At 34.1% G+C, this 20919-nt stretch overlaps 1 protein-coding gene across 12 annotated transcripts in view; it reads left to right on the top strand.

Moving 5' to 3' along the window:
- Ranbp16 (Ran-binding protein 16) overlaps window positions 1-20919 on the top strand; it is a 37520-nt gene that overhangs the window by 6992 nt on the left and 9609 nt on the right. For 4 of the 12 annotated variants that reach the window (XM_086552768.1, XM_086552767.1, XM_086552769.1 and 1 more), the window contains exons 2-18: window positions 6918-7164; window positions 9660-9829; window positions 10917-11172; window positions 11303-11472; window positions 11737-11856; window positions 12018-12245; window positions 12442-12591; window positions 14107-14260; window positions 14448-14553; window positions 14670-14879; window positions 14990-15134; window positions 17310-17348; window positions 17820-17967; window positions 18169-18328; window positions 18665-18855; window positions 19848-20065; window positions 20421-20559. In XM_086552768.1, the coding sequence (XP_086408894.1) occupies window positions 6918-7164; window positions 9660-9829; window positions 10917-11172; window positions 11303-11472; window positions 11737-11856; window positions 12018-12245; window positions 12442-12591; window positions 14107-14260; window positions 14448-14553; window positions 14670-14879; window positions 14990-15134; window positions 17310-17348; window positions 17820-17967; window positions 18169-18328; window positions 18665-18855; window positions 19848-20065; window positions 20421-20559 (2851 nt within the window). Of the gene's footprint in view, window positions 1-6704; window positions 6731-6917; window positions 7165-9659; window positions 9830-10916; window positions 11173-11302; window positions 11473-11736; window positions 11857-12017; window positions 12246-12441; window positions 12592-14106; window positions 14261-14447; window positions 14554-14669; window positions 14880-14989; window positions 15135-17309; window positions 17349-17819; window positions 17968-18168; window positions 18329-18664; window positions 18856-19847; window positions 20066-20420; window positions 20560-20919 lie in introns of those variants that run through there. The other 8 variants (XR_015192381.1, XM_043005355.2, XM_043005356.2 and 5 more) reach the window with 4 other exon arrangements.

Raw genomic sequence — 20919 nt, forward strand, 5'->3', positions numbered from 1 at the left:
TATTATTTATTATTTATTTATTTCATTTTTAACCTGTTCCATTTTTATGTATTTATTTATATATAGCTTCATTTAAATGAAAGGAAAAAGTTTATTATTCCTGCAATATATAGTTTATATTAAAAGAACAAATTTTTGGAGTGAAATTAAAACAAAACCAAAAAGCTTATCCGTTGCTGTCATGGGAATTTCTAGGCTGTAAGCGTGGAAATAAAAACTTATATACTTGCCATGTGCATGAGAAGTTTATGTTAAGGATTAACTTTTTTATTTTGGGATGTGTGGAAAACAACAAAATTTACAAAGAGGGTGGTATATATATTTGATATAAAGTATATATATATTTTTTTGTTTAATTCTCATCAATATTTATATTCTTAATTGAATTATCCCTCTAATCATATAAGTTCTGATTTTTTTGTTTTATAAACTAACATATAAGTAATAAGTAATTTTAAGTTTGTAAACAAAATGTTTGTATAGTACATCTCCATAGTTATGAATCTCATTTAGATGTGCCATATAAAGAGTTACAGTCTTTTAATACTGGTGTAACTTTGGTTGAACATTCATCCGACTAGTGATGAGTGAAATTTTAGTTTTAGAAAGATGTACCTGTTGATTTGTGAATAATGTCATCACATTAGAGTGCAGATATGTTGATATGGGTTGAAATACTCTTACTGTATCATCATGTATAGAGAGCTCTTATTTTATTGTAAATATTGGATTGAAAGTAGATGTATGAAGTTTTTATAGGAATGAAATGGGTGTAGTGTCTTTTTTTGTTGCAAGTTATATTTGCATCTCCATAAACTGCCTTCATTACAATTCATTGCTTGAAAGCTTGGATTAGTGAGTTTATATTAAGCATTGTTATTGATTGTTAAACAAGTACTTATACCAGACAAAAAGTTGTTAAAAGGCTATTTCTGTGCTCAGACTCTGATGGTTTTGCCGATTGTTTTTCCTGTTGGTACAAAGTTATTTTGTCATTAATTGTAAGCCATTATTGTTATCATTAAGATGTTTATTTGCCTCCATTATTGAAAAATGTTGTGAAAAATGCCCTGATAGTTATTCCAAGAAACACATTTGTAAAATGTTTACAAATACTAATTCCCTCCTTTGGCATAAAGATGATTATTTTCATATTGTACTTGGAGTGCAAAACAATTCATTAATGAAAGCAATTAGTTAAAGGCTTTAATTTACACGTTAGAATACTTTTATTATTGAAAATTTTAATAGGTGCTTTTTAGAAATATGTAAACATTGCTTGTCAACATATATTTCCTTTTGACTTGTTGATATCAGGTTATGCTTGTTTTATTTTATCTTCCATTAGTCAGCTACAAGTTATGTTTTGTTCATAAGCTTCAGTTTTCAAGACTATAAGGAAGTAGATGAAATGCATCAGTCATAGGGATAAAAATATAAATAAGTAGTATGAATAGTGATATTTCATGCAAAGGAAAGTTTTTTTCTTGTTCAGTAAGTCTTGGAAAGTTTTGGGAAAACATGCGCTTGAGTGACAAGTCGATTTTGAAATATGTGATGAAAAGGAAACCTTGGTTCTCAGTGTCAGTCTTGATTGGTTTTTGGAACATCTAGAACAGTACATTATTCAATTGAAAAGGAGATACTGCATTAGATTGGCATTGCAAAAACCTTCAGGCAGAATAGTTTGGGGGCACAGAAAGAGAATTTTTTCATCCTAGGTTGGATATATTTCTTGTATATTTTGAAACATTAGTATAAAATCCTAAGAAAAAGATAGGACTTTTATTTATACCTTATTGAATGAAGAAGAGCCAATCCTCAAAATGGGCACTTTCATTATGAATGTGACTTTCTTTTTGATTATGAAGACTTCAGATGCAGAATATGATGATAATGGGACATAATACAATAAATGTAAAACATGGTTCCTCAAGAGAAAGAGAGATAAAAAAAAAAGTGAATAATTTACAAGCAAAAACAAACATCAATTGAATATGCTAACATCAAATCACCTCAAAATAATACATTATATAAGAATTTATCTTGGAACAGCCATTAAAAGCAATGTATATGCAAGAAAAGGTATAGTTTTGTAACAGAAAATCTTAATGGGATACAAGCTTGAACTGTGGGCATGTACTACATATGGTACAAGTAGACTTGTAGAGTAATTATGATACAGACTTCTTAATCTATAGACACACAGTAACTACATTTCCAAACACAAAGTAGTTCATGAGCATGGATTCCCGCTATTGGATACTCTTGTCTTGACTCTGCTGCTATAGTCAGTTTCTCATGTTTCCCTGTATGATCTTGTATTTGTAAGACAAGAAACTTATCGTAGCAGTAAGCCAAGAAGCTTGTGTATCTCTTTTAGTCGTGTGTTTCCATCCGTGACATTTTTTTCTTTCAGAATCCATGACAGGCTGATTTACGCACTGCTTAGCCCCATTAATATCTGATGTTTCTACCCAAAATATGAATGATTTGTTTAAATGTGAATGAAAGTTTGTAGATATATGGTTAGGAATGGCATGGTGTGAAAATGGATGTGGTGGTGATATCCTTTCCATATGAGATGTTATGAAATATTGTGTTGTTACTTAAGCGCTGAATATACATGTTTAATGATGTTTTACTTTCCTTCAAATATTCATTTAAACAAATATATGGAAGTAATAATAATATATGTTTTTTTTTTTTAAGCACATACAGAATTATCTAGATGATAGGGCTGTGAAGGATTTGTAGAGGCTACCAATGGACAAATTTAGATGTTCATTTCTTTCTAAACTGATACATCAAGAAAAACTGCTTAAATCTGTTATTTAATCCTTTATTTCAAGATTTTTATTTTCCGATATGGCTCAGTATCCAGTTAGCTTGGTGTACATTATTACTGGTTGGATTTTATTTATTTTCAGTTGAGCTGTGACAGATGTTTGTCTCTTGATCTTTGTCAGTCAAGTTGCCTTGCATTTTACCTGGAAGCATCTATCTGTGTACTTAGAGCACTTGTCTTGTCTATTTGTGGTGATAACATATGTTGTTGTTGTTGCCTGGGTATTAGGAATGGTCTAAAGTATATCAAGGAATATATTGGTAGACTTTGTTTACAGCAAATACATTTGCAGGATTAAAATGAAAGCTGATTGAAAATATGCCAAATGAAATAAAACAATTGTGTGTAAATGCAGAATTGCTACAAATAAATCAAACAGTAGGGGCTTTATTAACAAAAGATGTAAAAATTCCAAATGTCTTAGTAAAATATGCTGTCCAAAAAACTAGCCTCATTAAGAGTCCAGCTCTTCTTAACCCTTTGACGACGGTGCGTTACACCCGTGTGACACGGCTAAATGCCCGATGATGGGGCGCACACCAGTGTGACGTTCCCGATGCAATATTGCATAGGCCCGGCGTAGGGGGTTTCCACTTATCGCTGGGCCCGTCGGGATTGGGTTAAAGGCAGATTCATAGAATATGATGATATCCCAGATATACTTAGTGCTCCCTTGCTACTCAAGCCTCAAATTAAGACCTAAAATTGTGAATGTCAGTTCAAGATTTACTTGGTTTTCAGAATTTGTTTTTAATTTTAATTTTGTTATGATTAACATTTCTGCCATCTACATTATGTTGTACTGTATGTTGTGAAAGGGGTTTTTACTCTTGGTCAGCATGTTTTCTTTGTTTTTGTTTTTATTTGTTTCTTGGATAATGAAGACCAACTGTATTTCAGTGTTGACTCCAATCTGTGTTTGCTTTTATGTGCATTTTCGTATGAGATTTTTTGTAGGATTTACAGTACGAAAAGTTGTTTAATGTTTACAAGACTTCATTTGTTATTTAATATTTTTGGTTTCATTTAGACAGAAGATGAAACATAGTCAGTCACTTTAACCTCATCTTTACCAGTTTTTTATGTGAATAAACCTTTAAATTAATTACCAACATTACAGGTTCAATTCATACTTGTAGTGTGGTAGTAAGCATATTTTGTTACCATATTCAGTCTTTTTATATTGTGTTGTTTGTTTTATTTGTCTTCAGTTTTATAAGGTCGTTGATATGCCCCAAAAAAAGTTATATATTTTAGAAAAATAAGAATGTGAAATAGGCCTTGAAAAAAAAAAAAAAAAAAAAAAATCAGCAGTACTGTATCCATTACAAGTGTTTTTTTTACTATACACTTATGGTAAGATACACATACTACTTAAAAATTTCCATAAAATCGTAAGACAGGTTGAACCTCACTAGGCCTGCAAGCTTCAGACCAGATAGATGTTGAAGAAGTGGATTTACCACAATAGTAAATCTTAGGGTATAAAATGGAAAAAATGTACATTCTGTGATTTATTAATGATACTAATAAAATTTGCATGGCCGTAAATATGGCTCAGGCTTACATGACGTAGTAGAACTAAACAAGGTGACACAGGCAAGTACTAGTTGATGCGCCACAGTCATACTAACTAATGAGCGTCAAATTGAAATCTTTATCCTGAGTTTTAAAAAGTTGCTGGACTACTAAAGTTCAATCTGTTGTAAAAAATGAGTAATCAAACAGACTTTGTCATAAACAATAACAAACCAGTACTTTGTCACAGTTGTTAACAATACAGAGGATACTGTCAAAGGTCTTTCGAAGCCATTTCTGAATACCACTTGATGCTAGTAATTAGAGGATGTATTAGAGTACCTCAGTTACGATTCTAGTATGACATGATCTAAATGTTTCTGGAAGAGGTATGATTACACATAAGCATAATTTTGATTAGGGGTCATCCATGATTACAACATCTAACAAAAGGTGTGATGGAGGCAGGGGGTTAACAACCCAGGAATAATTTTGAAGTTTTCTAAAAAGGTCAGTCAGTATTTTATTTGGAAATCAACATTTCTGAAAGTATTCTTTCATTAGGGAGAGCCTCTGCTAAAGAGACTACATTTTGTATAGGACTGATAATGTTGACAATGGATGACCTCCAAAGAATGCAATAAGAACCTGTGACTCCGTATTACAGTAGATAGTCTTTACTAGTTTATTCACCAAGTGTATTTGCTTTCAACACTTAACAGGGATAAGTATTGTTTGTAAAATCATTAGCCCCTTTTGTACAATGATACTAATATGGCATCATGCTGGGAAATTGATAATTTCTGTTGCAAGATTTTCTAGACAGTAAATTCCAGGATCAAATTATTGGAGGGAGGTAGGCCTATACTCCTTACCCATGATTGACTGAGATTCCTTTATCAAATATTTGATAGTAAGGATATTTTTAGATCATATCAATGTATTCGATGCATACTGAATTATATATCAGATAATGTCAGATAAGATTGAGGAAATTTATGAATAACACTGATTAAAATCAATTACTGTTGATGTTGAACTATTAGTGTGATTGTTATAAATATGATACAGTTATACATTATTGTCTTCCATGCTGTGTATTGAATGGAAAAGTGCCAGGTCTTATTATTAATTAGATATATATGTTTGGTTATGAGAAGAACATTACATTGAGAAAAAATAAATATATATATATACAATATATATAATATAGTATGATATAATATAGTATAATATAATGATATGATATATATAAGAAAAATTATATGTATATAATATATATGTATATATAGATATATATATAAATATATATATATATATATATATATATATATATATATATATATATATTTATAATGTATATAATAAATATATATACACATACATACATACACATATATATATAAACATACATACATACATACATACATACATACATATGCACACATGTAATATGATGTATACATATAATATGTACGCATGCATGTAATATGTACGCATGCATGTAATATGTACGCGTGCATGTAATATGTACGCATGCATGTAATATGTATGCATACATGTAATATGTATGTATATGTGTAATGTATACGCACAGGTGTAATGTAAAGATAATATATGTAATATACATATAATATATGTAATGTATGTAATATATATGTATATGTATATATATTGTAGACTTGTTTTATTTAGAGGATGTATGAGGTTATTTTGATTATACTGCTTAGCACACCTTTCTCCTGCTCTAGTTTTTACACATTTTATATTGCAAGTATAAGAAAAAGCAAGTAAGAGGAATATGTTTGAAGGAACTATCTTCAGTTTTCTAAAGATATTGTATTTTATTGTAGCCATGTGTTGTTTCATACAATGTTTTATGCTTTTAATATGTTGCATTATTATGATCATTTTCTTTTCTTTTTTCCAGAATTATATTTCAAGTGATATTTTAAAGAGTAACAGTCAATTAAAGGTAGCTGAGAATATAAAAGCTATTAAGTAAACATAGTTTTCTGATCAGTATTTCAGTGAGATATTAATATTGATTTTTTAACATTGTTTTATACTTTATATTTACCTTGTCCAGAATATTCAATATTAAATAGAAATTTGTAATGTGACTGTTACTTGAATTATTCTTTAAATTTCTTTATAGATAGAAAACAGGAAAAATACAATAATGGATATAAACATGTATTTGTGTATGTACATGTGCACAAATGTAGACACACGCACATTCATAGATATACACATGTGCATACTTCCATACACACATTTCATGTACATCCAACCTACTGTGAAAAATCAGTAACCTTGAACATTTTTTTTCTTGCAGATGTTGTTATGCAGTGTCAAATGAGGGTGAATTAAATTTAATTCATGATGATGACAAAAGAATATGCCTTTGATATTTTCCTTTTTATGAATATAATAGTAATATCTTTTCATCATGAGTAAAAATCATGGGATTTACTTTTTTATTCAGCAAAACTGTAGTATAGGACTTTTCTTGTACTTGAATGTTAATGTGTTACTTATGGGTCCTCAGGAGGTGGTGAAGTTAGAGTTGTTGTGCAAGCAACTCCACGAGGCTAGTGATGGAGTGCGCCGGCAAGAGGCAGAAAAGGCTCTCGTGGAGTTCCAGTCCGGTCAGGGCGCTGCGACTCTTACTCAGTGCCAGATGCTCCTTGACCGGGCACAGTCTTCGTACTCACAGTATTTAGCAGCTACTACACTGACTAAGCTTGTATCGAGGAATCCATGTACACTTTCGCTCCAGCAGCGAATAGATATACGTAAGTTGTGGTGCTTTATCCTACTCCTCCTACTCTATAATGTGTGCATATGATAAACTCTTTCAGACTTTACTGGATTCACATATGTAGAAATGCCTTAGACACTTTTGGTAATTTTGATAAGCCTTTTTTATAATGTGTTATTTATATTCCTTTTTTGAAGAGGATATTTTACCATTTTCTCTTTAGAACATTATATGAACACTTCACAAAAAAAATATATGAAGTTCATTTTATTTATATAACTGATACAACTGTTGCGTTAATAATTTTGGTCATTGAAATGGTTTGTGGGTGTGGATACCAGGGATTGGGTCAAAAGCATCCAAATGCAAATGCAGATACAAATTATTGACACTTTTAATCCCCAAACACAGATAAAATACAAACAAAATACAAATACTGTTGATGTATTTTCAAATATTTTGTCTAATTATACAAAAAGAATGTGTTAATAGTTATTTGAGTACCCATTTTGTCATTGCCCCCCTCTTCTTAGCCCATAAGTTTGTAAAAATTATTTATCATTTACTAATATTATGTGTTCTTATGCACAAAAGAAGGAAATTACTATTGTCAAAGTGAAGATTATAAAGGTAATTTTTTAAAACAATTTTTAAAGCTTAATTTGATTCTTCATGAATATTGAGTATGTGAACATTTAGTTAAACACATTCATATTGGGGCTTATATCTGTGTAATGCCGGCTAGATAACAAGCATGAGCAGTGACTAAGTGCGAAATCTCTCTTTGCGTGATGCCGCATTGCACCTCTATAAGCACTCTTCACCTGCCCATTTCAACAGGGTGCTAATCAGAATCTTTAGTGCTTACATTATTTTCAAAAGCAAATAAAAATGTGTCTATACAATTTTGAGTTTTATGCTTTTGTGCATATATATGTATACATATATTTATTTTGAGGGAGAGATTGTGACATTCTAGGACGTAACCCAGGAAGAGTGAAATGTTACGCTGATGTGATAACATGTCAGCTGAGGCAAATGGGTTAATGTGGATGAATTTTAGTTCAAGTGCTTGTTGGATTGTGCATTGGTTTAACCCGTTAACGACGGATGACGTGTTTTTTCGTCATACATGACGCAGGACCTCTTGCCTGACAATGGGCGTCATGGCGTTCGGGGATTCTGGATCACTATGTTATTTTATTGTACTATAAGTAATGAGTGAGTGATGTTGACAACTGCAGTCATAATTATTATAACTGCCGTAATAATAAGCAAAATGGTTTTCAACTCACTTACAAAACCTAGATGGCACCACTTTCTTCTAGCACCAGCAGGAGAGAGAGCCTTGAATGGCACCCATCTACGGTCTCTAGCAAGCACTGTCTCTGTAGAGTGATGGCACATCGCAAGTTGCCGACCTCTTGCTCTAAAGTACCGCAGATGAAAGATGTGCAGACAGAAATAGAGGAGGAAGGTGACTCACACCATGCCCAATGCATACAATGTGACCCTGTGCCAGTATGGATGCCTTTTATTGTGGCACTCACTGTCAAAAGCACAAGTTTCCTTCCTCTTCCCAACCTCTTCATTTTGGATGGTTATAAGTTTCGTGTTTGTTTGTGACAGCACAGAAATACGAAAAAATAAAGTTGTTTTTTTGTCCCCCCTAAAATAGTAATACTTCTATCACATTGAGTGTAAAGAAAAAAAATGAGTTGATATGGACCCTGAACTACAATTTTAGTCAACTGCAGAATTGATGGAGCCTGTGATATGACAGATATAAATTTCTAAAAATAGTAAAACACACAAAAAAACAAAACACAAAAATGTCTCTAGCTCTACAATGAGTGACTAATAGGGAGTGGGAAAAATGAAATTATGTTGCAGAAGCTGCCTCGATCAGAAATAAAACTCATCCTGGAGCCTGTGTAAGCAAATCTATCCCCCGTCGGCAATGGGTTAATACAGTAGATTACTTACAGCACTGAATATAATTACATTGATTTTGCTGCTCTCCAGTTTAGCAATATAAATTACTACTATAGGTGAAATGAAGAGGTTGGTTTGGTTTGGGTTAAATCAAATTGAATCAGAAGAGTGAGAGACACAGACAGACAGACACAGACAGACAGAAAGACAGACAGACAGACAGACAGATAGATAGATGGAAGAGGGGGGAAAAAGGTGATTGATATAATTCATTTCACACATATGTAAATGTGTAAATCTGATGGTGTTTACACCGCTTATAAATACCAGTAATAAATGATTGCTGGAAATGATTTAGTAGATTTAAATAACTGAGTGATGCAAGTACCTATAAATCACTGTTGACTGAAGTTCGTAGTGAGTTTTTTTGTGTGCCTGTGTTTGATGGGAAACAGCATGAATGGTGGAAGCATTGACATGATGTCATCAGGTAGGCGGGGCTATGAATGCCCAGGAACTCCGTTTCAACTATACTGCTATAAAAGTTCACCTATCCATATGTTCATGACTAATGTCTCATGTCTCCTTTTCCAGGCAACTATGTGTTGAATTACTTGGCCACACGTCCCAAATTGGTTCACTATGTAACTCAAGGACTTGTGGTGTTGTTTGGACGCATCACCAAACTAGGCTGGTTTGATGGACTGGACAAAGAAGAATGGGCCTTCAGAAATGTTGTTGGAGATGTTTCTCAGTTTTTGCAGGTATTTGGTTCTTGTGAATTGAAGTAGTAGTGTAATTTTTGAGCCCCTTTCATATACAAAAAATCTACATCCTTCCTCCTTCAGGGTAAATATTTAACCCATTGATACCGGAAACATGCACTATCCACTATGCTTTTGTTTTATTTATTTTTATTACACATTTATGGCTTCACAAGCACTTAGTCAACAAGAATTCAATTACTAGGCCCATGTGACATGACCTGTTTAACCAATTTCTTGAATTTTCAAGGAAATAGTTTTTATTGCCATTATAATTAATTGCATTTTATTTTCATTATTATTATTATTGTTGTTGTTGTTGTTGTTATTGATTATTTTAATTTTAATACTGATAGTTATTATATTTGTAAATATTTTGAATGATAAGAGTAAAGGAAATTTTTATTACCCCAGAAATTCAGTGAGTAGAGTAAACAGATAGGTGAGGTCAGATAAGTCACTAAGTACTTGTGGAGCTATTTCTGTGTAAAGAAAAGAGAAAAGAAAGAAAAAAAGCAGTGAACAGTGCATGTATACATGCACTTCCAGGATCAACAGATTGATATTTACACAAAAATAGGTGTTTTCTTAAATTGTTTGCTAGAAATCATGGTGTATAGAAAGAGATTCGCATTGTTGCCTATACTGTATTAAAGATTTGATTCATGTGGTACCTGAAATATGCATTTTTTTCTTGCTGGTATTGACAGGGTATGCAAAAGTTTGAAATCTTAAGAAATGTAAACCTGGAGCAAATAGTCTTATCTTCATTAATCCATTACTGACAGGGCTGTTTTGGCTCTAAATGGTCGAAATGCATAAGCCTAATGTCTGGGGCTATTCTCCCACTCTGGCTGCGGCCAAGTGCTATGTGCTCAATCACTTGGCATGCTGGCCAGGAGGATAGCCATGACAAAATATCTCATCCCCGGTAGCTGGTCCTGCCACCACTTGATGTGATATATTGTCACCAGGCATTAACAGCTTAAATATCATAGCTTCCTTTGTAAAGAATATTTAAAATTAGAATCTCAGCAATAAGAATACTTATGATATTTTTATTACCATTATATTTTCTTTCTGACAGGGCTCAGTGGATCACTGTGTCATTGGGGTGCAGCTCTTAGCCCAGCTAACTGCCGAGATGAACCAAATATCGGAGTCTGATGCCAATAAGTCTTTGACCAAGCATCGCAAAATTGCGAGTTCTTTCAGGGACTCTCAACTGTATGATATCTTCCAGCTTTCTTGTACACTGCTTAGAACTGCGCTTGAAAACTCTAAGACACTTAATTTCAATGATGAGAGTCAGCATGGGCTCATGACTCATCTTCTTCGCTTAGGTAAGTTACCAAGAGGAAAATTATCTGTTTACAATGTTCATCAAATTAGCCATTTGTCATTGTAAAATCACTTGAGTGTCTAATGTTACATAGACATGTTATTATAATTTTGTCCTTCTTTTCTCCCCAGCTCTCAACTGCCTCACCTTTGATTTTATTGGCACCTCAGTGGATGAGAGTAGTGATGATTTGGGCACGGTTCAGATACCCACATCGTGGAGACCTGCATTCCTTGACTTTTCTACTGTTCAACTTTTCTTTGATCTTTATGCTTCCTTACCAGCTTCACTATCACCAGTGGTATGCCATTAACCTTTGATTGTGAACCGTTATTGAAAGAAAAAATATGAAATATGATTATTTTTCCTAAGGTCTGGAAATGGTTGTAATCTTGTTAAAATGTTTATGAATATGCTGTGTTTTGGCAATAAATGATAGATTGTCTGTCAATCAATGTTGAAATACCTTTTAAAGAGAGTGAAACCCTTTTTGATGCCCAGTCTCATATGAATTTTTAAATTCTTCTGCATGTTTGTTTACATATTTGTTTGTGTACTTTTGCAGGCATTATCTTGTTTGGTCCAGATAGCCTCTGTGAGGCGTACTTTATTTAGCAATGAAGAACGAGCCAAGTTTCTATCACAGCTAGTCAATGGAGTTAGAAATATACTTCAGAACCCGCAAGTAGGTTGTAATTCTTTAAAGCTGACTTATATTAAATTCTTACATATTTTTTGTATATTGATAATAGATCTATTTCTATACATATTGAGTAAATCTGTGATTTTTATATTTTTGATAGGATTTTAAAAGTATTATTTCATAATTATTTATCTTCATTTTAGGGATTGAGTGACCCCTCCAACTACCATGAATTTTGTCGGTTGCTGCTAAGGTTGAAAAGCAATTACCAGCTAGGGGAGCTGGTGACTGTTGAACATTATCCAGATGCCATCCAGCTGATTGCAAAATTTACTGTGGAGTCCCTCAACATGTGGCAGTTTGCTCCCAATAGTGTGCACTACCTACTGTCCCTATGGCAGCGAATGGTGGGATCTGTGCCATATATGAAGGTATTTTGATTGTTTTAATTTTCTTTATTAATTCATAAGTTAAACCAAAGTCATACATATTGGTAAACTATTATATTACATGTCTTTTTGTTGTTGTTGTGCAGTTGTTCCAGAAAAAAGTATCAAAATGATTCAATCACAGATTTATCTTTCAAGAAAATTACTAGTTTTAACTAATATGCTTCCTATCCCAAAGGCAACTGAACCACATCTGTTGGAAACCTATACACCAGAAGTTGTGAGAGCGTATGTGTCATCCCGGTTAGAGAGTGTGAGTGTGGTGCTTCGTGAAGGACTGGATGACCCCCTTGATGATGTCACGGTTATCCAGCAGCAACTGGACCAGGTTTGTGTTTGTTGAATTGTTTATGGTCCTCTCTTGTTGTGTTCAAAGGATGGTAATGCATGTTCACTTACAGGTATATGATTAATGTTCTTTCATTTGGGAGTTTTCTTCTCTCCTGTTTTATTCCTTCCCTCTCGTCCTTTCTCCCTTTTTTCCCTTTCATTTGGGAGTTTTCTTCTCTCCTGTTTTATTCCTTTCCTCTCGTCCTTTCTCCCTTTTTTCCCTATTTCTCTGTTGCACCTTCCTTTCCTGTCTCCCCCTCTCCTCAAGCCCTCTTACCTCACCATCCCTCTCCTTTCCTCTTCTCTCCTTTCTCCTTCTCTTTTTGTGTTTTCCTCTTGGCTCCTCTCCTCTTCTGTCTCCCTCTCTTCTTTCACTTCCCTCTCAATAAATAGATTTCCATCAGTTAGTCATATTGAGAATTACAGTAACATACATTTACCCTTTAACCCATTCGCGCCGGTTGACGTGCTGACACGTGGTCGAAAAAAGCCCCGGACCCGGGTGACGTCCTGGCACGTGCTACATTTTCGGCCCGCGCGCCGGGAGGCCAGTAGCGACGTGCTGAAACGTCCGCATTAGAATGATAGATTATTCTTAGTACAATTCGATTTTCATACTTGATTTGTCTTAGCTACTTTAGTTTATCCTTCTAAATAGTAGAAAATGGGATATAACGTAATATGAATGACGTCTCAGGTACATACGTAATCTTGATTACGGCATGGTGATTTCTGTTTCTGATTTGTTGAATATGATGATCTGAGTCGAAAGACTATCGTAAAATCAATTGTAATTGGCCGAGGAATAAAAAAAAAAAAAAAAAAAAAAATTATATAACATCTTTTTGTTGCCCCACTAAAAGAAAATGACACTTGAAAAAACATTGCTGTTACTTGCATTCACTTGTATGCACATGTATGGTTGTTCATATTCTCTTTCTTTTCGTTTAGGAAGAAAAAAAAAATTGAAAAAAAAAACTATGTTTGTTACCTCACTAGAAGAATGCTTCCACTTCCCATTGGTATTACAACATAGGAGTAAAGAATATGGAAAAAGTTCAATAGAATAACACTAAAAAAACAGTGCTATAACATCTTTTTCGACTGATATACATCCTCTGAACATAGCACTACTTTCTACACATGATTACACTTTAGACGCAATCACGCAAACCATAAGGATAGGGTGGGTGAAAAACGCTCTGCGAGCGTCAGAGCGACCGCGCGCAGCGGGAAAACACCCCGGCACGAACGGTTGCGCGCTTGAAATCTTCCCGGCGTTATCGGGAGTAGGCGAAATTCCGCCCCGGCGTGAATGGGTTAAGCCATGTTGCTATAAATAAGCAAAGCATAGAAAGTCGATGTACCATGTAATCTTTGATTTGAAGGTAATGTTATTGATATAGAAATAGCTTCATTTAACCATAGTTCCTAGAACATTTGTTATGATAATGGAAAATATTTATTTTTTGTATTTGATATGACAAAACAATAAGCCAAAATATTTTCACAGCTATCAACAATTGGCCGATGTGAGTATGCAAAGACTTGTGCACTTCTGGTGCAGTTGTTTGAACAAACAGCCCAGCGATACCAGGAACATATATCTGCACGAATGAATAACCGTTCACAGCAGCACTCCATGGAGGAAATGGCAATCTTAGAAGGTAATATTGTATTAGAGTAAAGTGGTAAAAGTTACAGGTGTTAAAATAGCAAATGATGTTACTTCTCAAATTAATGATAAGTTTTGTTGTCGAGCTTGTTTTCTTTATTACTATTATCATCATTATTATTATTACTATTTATTATCATAAATATTTTATGATTTTATATATCTTTTTCTCTTTAAAGGACAATTGACATGGCTGGTTTATATGATTGGATCAGCAATAGGTGGTCGTGTGTCCTTCAACACTAGTGATGATCATGATGCAATGGATGGAGAATTAGTTTGCAGGTAATCATTTATAAGGATGCAAATATTTAGAGCTAATGTGAAATTCAATATTTTATCATAGCCATTTAAATTACCAGGTCAAGTTGAAAGTAATGCAATTTCTTATATCTTTACAGAGTACTACAACTAATGAACCTGACTGACTCATGTCTACCACAAGGAGGATGTGAACGCCTTGAGTTAGCCACAATCTCTTTTTTTGAGCAGTTCCGCAAGATTTATGTTGGTGATCAGGTCCACAAAACTTCCAAGTTTTATCGCCGCCTCTCAGAAATACTTGGGCTGAATGATGAATCTATGGTCTTAGCTGTTTTTGTGAGAAAAATGTAAGTTTCCTTCACTGTCAGAGTTTCGAAATGGTGCATGTTGTTAATGATGATAGGTTGCCTCAGATTATGAATGATTTGTTAACTATTTTCCCTAATTCTTGTTTCAGCATCACTAACTTGAAGTACTGGGGCCACTGTGAGCAGATTTTGACTCGAACCCTAACGCTTTTGTCAGACCTTTCCATCAGTTACAATAGTGTGCGTAAACTTGTGAAACTTGAGGAGGTTCAGTTCATGCTGAACAATCACACGGTGAGTAAAATCATCTGTTTGCGTGCACGGTTGTTCTTTTATGTTATTTCATCCAACCTTTGAATTTGTGAGACTGATGTGATATTATGCACAAGAGGTTCAAGGGCCAAGTGACTTTATCTTACTTGATAATTCATTTATGCTTATCAGTTGTGAATGGCTTTGAAGACTACTCTCTTTTTAAATAATGTGAAAGCTCATGTTATGACTTGAGTGACTGGAACAGTTTACTTGATGTGAGGTCTAATACCGGGAACTGGGGATAATAAAATTTGGTGAAATGATATTTATCATAAATGTTCTTATTTATTTTCACTGGAAAACCTGTACAACAATTCATATATTTTAATGATTATACAGATTTTTTTTTTCTAGTTAATTTCAAACTTGTCTCGTCTTTCTTGCTTTGCACATAGGCTGCTTCTTGCCACTAATGGCATAAGTATCATGAAAATTCTTAAGTATTTTCTTATTGAAAAAAAACAAAGAAAGGTTCACCCTGTCATTGCAATTTTTTAAATTACACTGATGGTGAAATCAGACTTAGCAGTAGAGATCTTTGTTTATCTTTTCATAATATTGCATTCTATTTATATGAGGATTATGTGATCATTACTGCATTTATTATTAAAAGTGTCAGCAGTTGCCAGACATAGAGTGATAAGTCACTGGGTTAGGGTCCATATTAAACCATTGAGGATAGAGGCAACCCATTGATGGCATGAGCATTTTTTACCATATGCAAGGCATATGAGGTGCCACTGCGAATTTGGCTGTTTTGCAGAGTGGCACTTGGATTGAGGAGGAGAAGGAGTTAATAGTAAATATTTTATTTTTCTTTGTTACAATAAAAAGGTTTTGTCAACCACACACTAGTTCCATGAATAGAGGTTATATTTTCAGGACTCTAATGTATAAATGAACCTGAGTTGGGCAGAAAAAATGGTTTTGAGTCTTCCTTGTTCTATCAAACCTACTGAAAGGCAACCCCATGTCAATTGCATAGGCCAGTCCTTAATGGGTTATCTGTCCCTATCCCTTTGTGAGGTGTTTGCTAAATATTTTCTTAGATTGAAAAAGGATAACTTGATTGAATATTTATTTATATTTTTTTTTTGTATGTTATTGAAGATGGCTAAGGGATATTGTTAAATGTTTTCTGTATTTCAAAAGAATAATGTTTTTAATAAGATTAATATGCTAATCTGATTAAATAAAAAAATAGATTTTAAGTCTATAAACTTGTATGAGAAGAAGAGAGGAAATGGGATTAGGAGAGAGGGAAGGGAGAGAGAAGGGAATAGGGAGGGTAAAGGGGTAGGGAGAAAAAGATCAAGAGAATGAGTAATAGCCATAAGGAGAGTGAGCAGTAGCAAGAGAGTATGAGCTAGTGGGGGAGTGAATGGCAGAAAAAGAGAGAAGGAGAAGGGGAGGGAGAGGAAACAAAACAGTAGAAAAAATAGAGAAAAGAGGGAAATGGGAAAAGGAAATGAAAACAGAAAAAAATGAGATAAAATAAATTTAAAGATACAAAATGTTATTCATGTTGATTTTGAAGATTGCACATGAAACATTAAACCCATTAACCCTCTCTGGACGGGTGGTACAGTACTGTACCGTGCATTCAAAAGCCCAGTGGCCGGGCGGCACAGTATTGTGCCAGCCATTTAATTGATTTAGGCCTAATAATTCGAACGCCCCGGCATTGGGACATTCAAGGCTGGAATGCCCCCGTCGTAAGTGGGTTAAGTCTAACAAAAATATTGCAACCCAGAAAAAATAACTAGGCATTTTGCACACTGATTTGTTTGTGGTAACAAATGTGAATGTAATGTTATTTTTTGTTGTTATTTGTTTTGTTATGTTTTTGTTTGAAACTATTGATTAGCAACCTTGAGATTCATTTGCTAAAGATTGGAAACAATTTCTCATGAAACATATGAGTTTATATGATATAAGATTTATTCTTTTGCATTTTTTGTTAGATATTTAGTTTCCTATTACCAGAAAATATTTTTATTTGAGTTTTGCTTTTACCTATGATTTGAATATTTTACCTTATTTATTTTTTGTTTCTTTATGCATTGTATTTTTATTTTTCGCAATACTTGGGAGAAGGTCATGAGACTGCTACAGTTAGTCACAAACAAGCCAAATAATTTTTTGACTTTTCAGAGAGAATTCAGAGTGCTTAAAGAGTCTGGTCCTCAAAATGTAAGTGAAAGCCACTTAACCTGAACCTATCATGGAACATTTCCTCTAACTGGGTGCACTTTTGCTGCTATGAAGCTAAAGTGAAAACAAATCATTTATGTTTACATGTATATTAATTTTTTTTAATTTTCCATCATTTTGACCTAAAGCATATATACACGTCATCTTTTCATGGGAAAATTAGGTTTGTTCAAGCTTTTATTGTTTGTTTTCACTATCTTGCTTTGTGTTGGTGCTTTCCAATAAGCTAAAGTGATGGGTAGTGTTATATTATATTTTGTACTATATATTGTAATATTTGTTTATATATTTGCACTTTATTTTTTTTTATTTTTTTTTTATGAACTACTATTGAAATAATGAAGGTTTCCACTTTTATATGTCATTGCCTTCATTTCCTTGTAATCAGAACAATTTGGAATCTGTCATATATGGAATATCAATATCTTTGTTATTTGTTCACTATTGCAGAGTGAACACTTCCCATTCCTGGGGGTGGGCGTGTCTGTGCAGGAGATGAGAAGTCGGACGTTGTTTTACACATCACTTGGGCGGCTGTTGATGGTGGAGCTGGGTGAAGATGAAGAGAAGTTTACACAGTTTATGGTGCCCATTACTAGTAAGTATATTTCATTTTAATTATGTTTTGCTGAAGTTTCATGTACTACTACACAGAAAGTTTAGCTGGTGTTTATAGTAAAGAAAAAAATTATAGAATACTATGAATACATTAGCTGCCTCCAGAAAACATGAGTATTTATTTATTTTTTGTTATTATTTCTTTGTTATAAGTAACATGTTATGTGCTCTTTTATTCCAGGTGCATTTGATAGTGTTGGAAGGTTACTGGCTCAAGCAGAGACACCGGTGTTCCAAGCAGAGGAAGCCAAGAAGGGATTGATAGGTCTTGCAAGGGATTTAAGAGGCCTAGCTTATGCATTCAACACGAAGACATCATATATGATGTTATTTGACTGGATGTATCCTTTTTCATATTGTAATATGCTATTTATATGAAAGGTTCATAGGTTTATTATCATTATTATTTTATTGATATTGATATACATTTTTTCACATTTCTTATGAGATAGGAACCAATTATAAATGATAGGCAGTTTTGGCTCTTCCTGGACATTATGCCAGGGTATTTCAAATGAGCAGGCCTAATGCTGCATGCTGTTTGTTAGCTGAAATGGCGACCAGCTGCTATGCCAAGATGAGCGAGGCTAAGCCATAACATAAATGTCAAGTCATCTGTCTTTAGGGAGTTAATGAGTAATTAATCATTTCATTATTTTCCTTAACTTTGTGAACAGTTACCCTACATATACTGGTGTTTTGGTTAGAGGTGTTGAAATCTGGAGTCACGACCCCCAGATTACTACCCCAGTGCTCAAACTCTTTGCTGAGTTGGTGCAGAACAGATCTCAGAGACTTCAATTTGATGTTTCCTCACCTAATGGTATCCTGCTCTTCCGTGAGGCTAGCAAAGTCATTTGTACATATGGTAAGATATAGACAAGATTTTTACTCACTTAGACACACTATTCCTTCCTTCATAAAGAAGATTTGTCTTTGAGGCATTAATTTTCATTGTAATGACCTGACAAATCATACTCTTCATTTTCATCTTGTCACATCAAATCTCTTCTCTTGTAGCCTATTGTATTTTAGGCTGTGAATGGTCATTTGAGTTATGGAATGAGAAGAACATTTGTCAGTTTTTATTTTTTTCTATCATATATTTTTAAAACACTCCAGTTGTAGTGTAGGCTATGATAATTTTCTTTGCATTATGTAGGTATTTAAAAGGAGTTTCTTTTTAACCCCTTCAACACGAGGACGCGTATACTGCGTCCTCGCAGCGCTCGCGTCAAATCCGAGGACGCGCATACTGCGTCATGGCTCAGTTCTGGTGGAATTGAGTTTTCTTTCTTCCGGATACTATACGAGATCTTTCAGAATAGAGGTCGGATATGATACGATATATTACTTGACTTTCATTATTATTAATTTATTACATAAGAGTGGGATTCACTTATACCAGGGGAGGCATTGATGGGCCCTGCTAGCAATCCTTTTATTATTTATTTATGGAACATTATGTAAAAATATTAAACACATTATGATTAGTTTACCATTTACTATTTCAATCGTTTTCTTTGGTCATCTGAGTGAGGCCTCCCACCAAGGTCACTCTTTCCATCTTCCTCCCAACCCATGTAAATAACTTGTCACATGCATATGGGGGAAGAGGTTAATTATGCATATTTTGATATATAACACATGATGATCATGTTGAGGTTTTGGCTTAAAACTTGTCATATTCAGTAGCGACGTTTAAAATTTGGCGCGCGCCGGCAGCTCGGATACGGCACGAGGAGTGTTTTCTACTGCCCGTAGTGAAGGGGTTAAGGCAAAACCCTGACTTTCAAGTGACCACAATTTCTTCACTCTATAAATCATGTATTTATTTACAAATATGTATGAATCCCATAGGTTCAAGAATCCTAGCCCAGGGGGACAACATTCCAAAAGATCAGATGTATCCCATGAGGCTGAAGGGTATAAGCATCTGCTTCTCAATGCTCAAGGCGGCACTCTGTGGAAACTACGTCAACTTCGGAGTATTCCGTCTCTATGGTGATGACGCCTTGGATTCAGCCCTACACACCTTTGTCAAGTTGCTACTCTCAATACCACAGTCTGATCTCCTGGTAAGTTCTAATTTGATATATGATAATTAACTCGATAACAATGGGTGACGTGATATCACGTCATGGCATTATGATTGACTGAGCCAAAAACACCCTAGCATTATCGGTTTAAGTGTTGGTATAGAAAGCTAAAGATTTTAGTGATTAAAGGAGCATTCTCTTTTAAAATTGCTAATGTTTTGTGACATCAGTGTTCATATATTGTCAATTTTACATTAAAAATGCATCCAGGAGATACAAATTTTTCACTGGTAACTAGGTTTGATTATTTGGTTACACCAGATTATAATCCAATAATACAGGTTAAGGTCAAGAAAAAAAAAAAAAAGACTTAATGAATGATTTTTCATTGCAGGTTTACCCAAAGCTATCCCAGACATATTATGTGCTACTGGAATGTCTTGCTCAGGACCACATGAATTTCTTATCAACCTTAGAACCCAACGTTTTTCTCTATATCCTCTCTTCCATCTCTGAAGGACTGTCAGCTATAGGTAAGTCTTGCCTCTACATGCTTTTGGAGCATTTGCAAATATAGCATTACAGTGTTTGTCTAGAACCGGTTATTTGGATTGTTTTTTTCTCATCAGTTTTGAAATATATCGGTCATTTCTTTTTTGAATTCGAAAATCTTCACACTAGCTTTTTATTTATTGGAAGGAGGATAAAGCAGAACTGAAATTATTTCTTTCTTCAGAAGAACCTTGAATACCTTAAGGCAACATAAATTAAACATTTTAAGAGCAGGGGAGTCTGTGTAAACTGAATTTGATAGTTTTAAATATTCTGCTCAGACTCCACTGTGGCTGGGAAAACTCCGCCCACAATTCAGTACTTGAACCCGTCGGCTGAAC

Source organism: Penaeus japonicus, unplaced genomic scaffold (genome assembly GCF_977035675.1).
Source record: "Penaeus japonicus unplaced genomic scaffold, GWHDUDI00000001_assembly GWHDUDI00000027, whole genome shotgun sequence".
Taxonomy (NCBI): domain Eukaryota; kingdom Metazoa; phylum Arthropoda; class Malacostraca; order Decapoda; family Penaeidae; genus Penaeus; species Penaeus japonicus.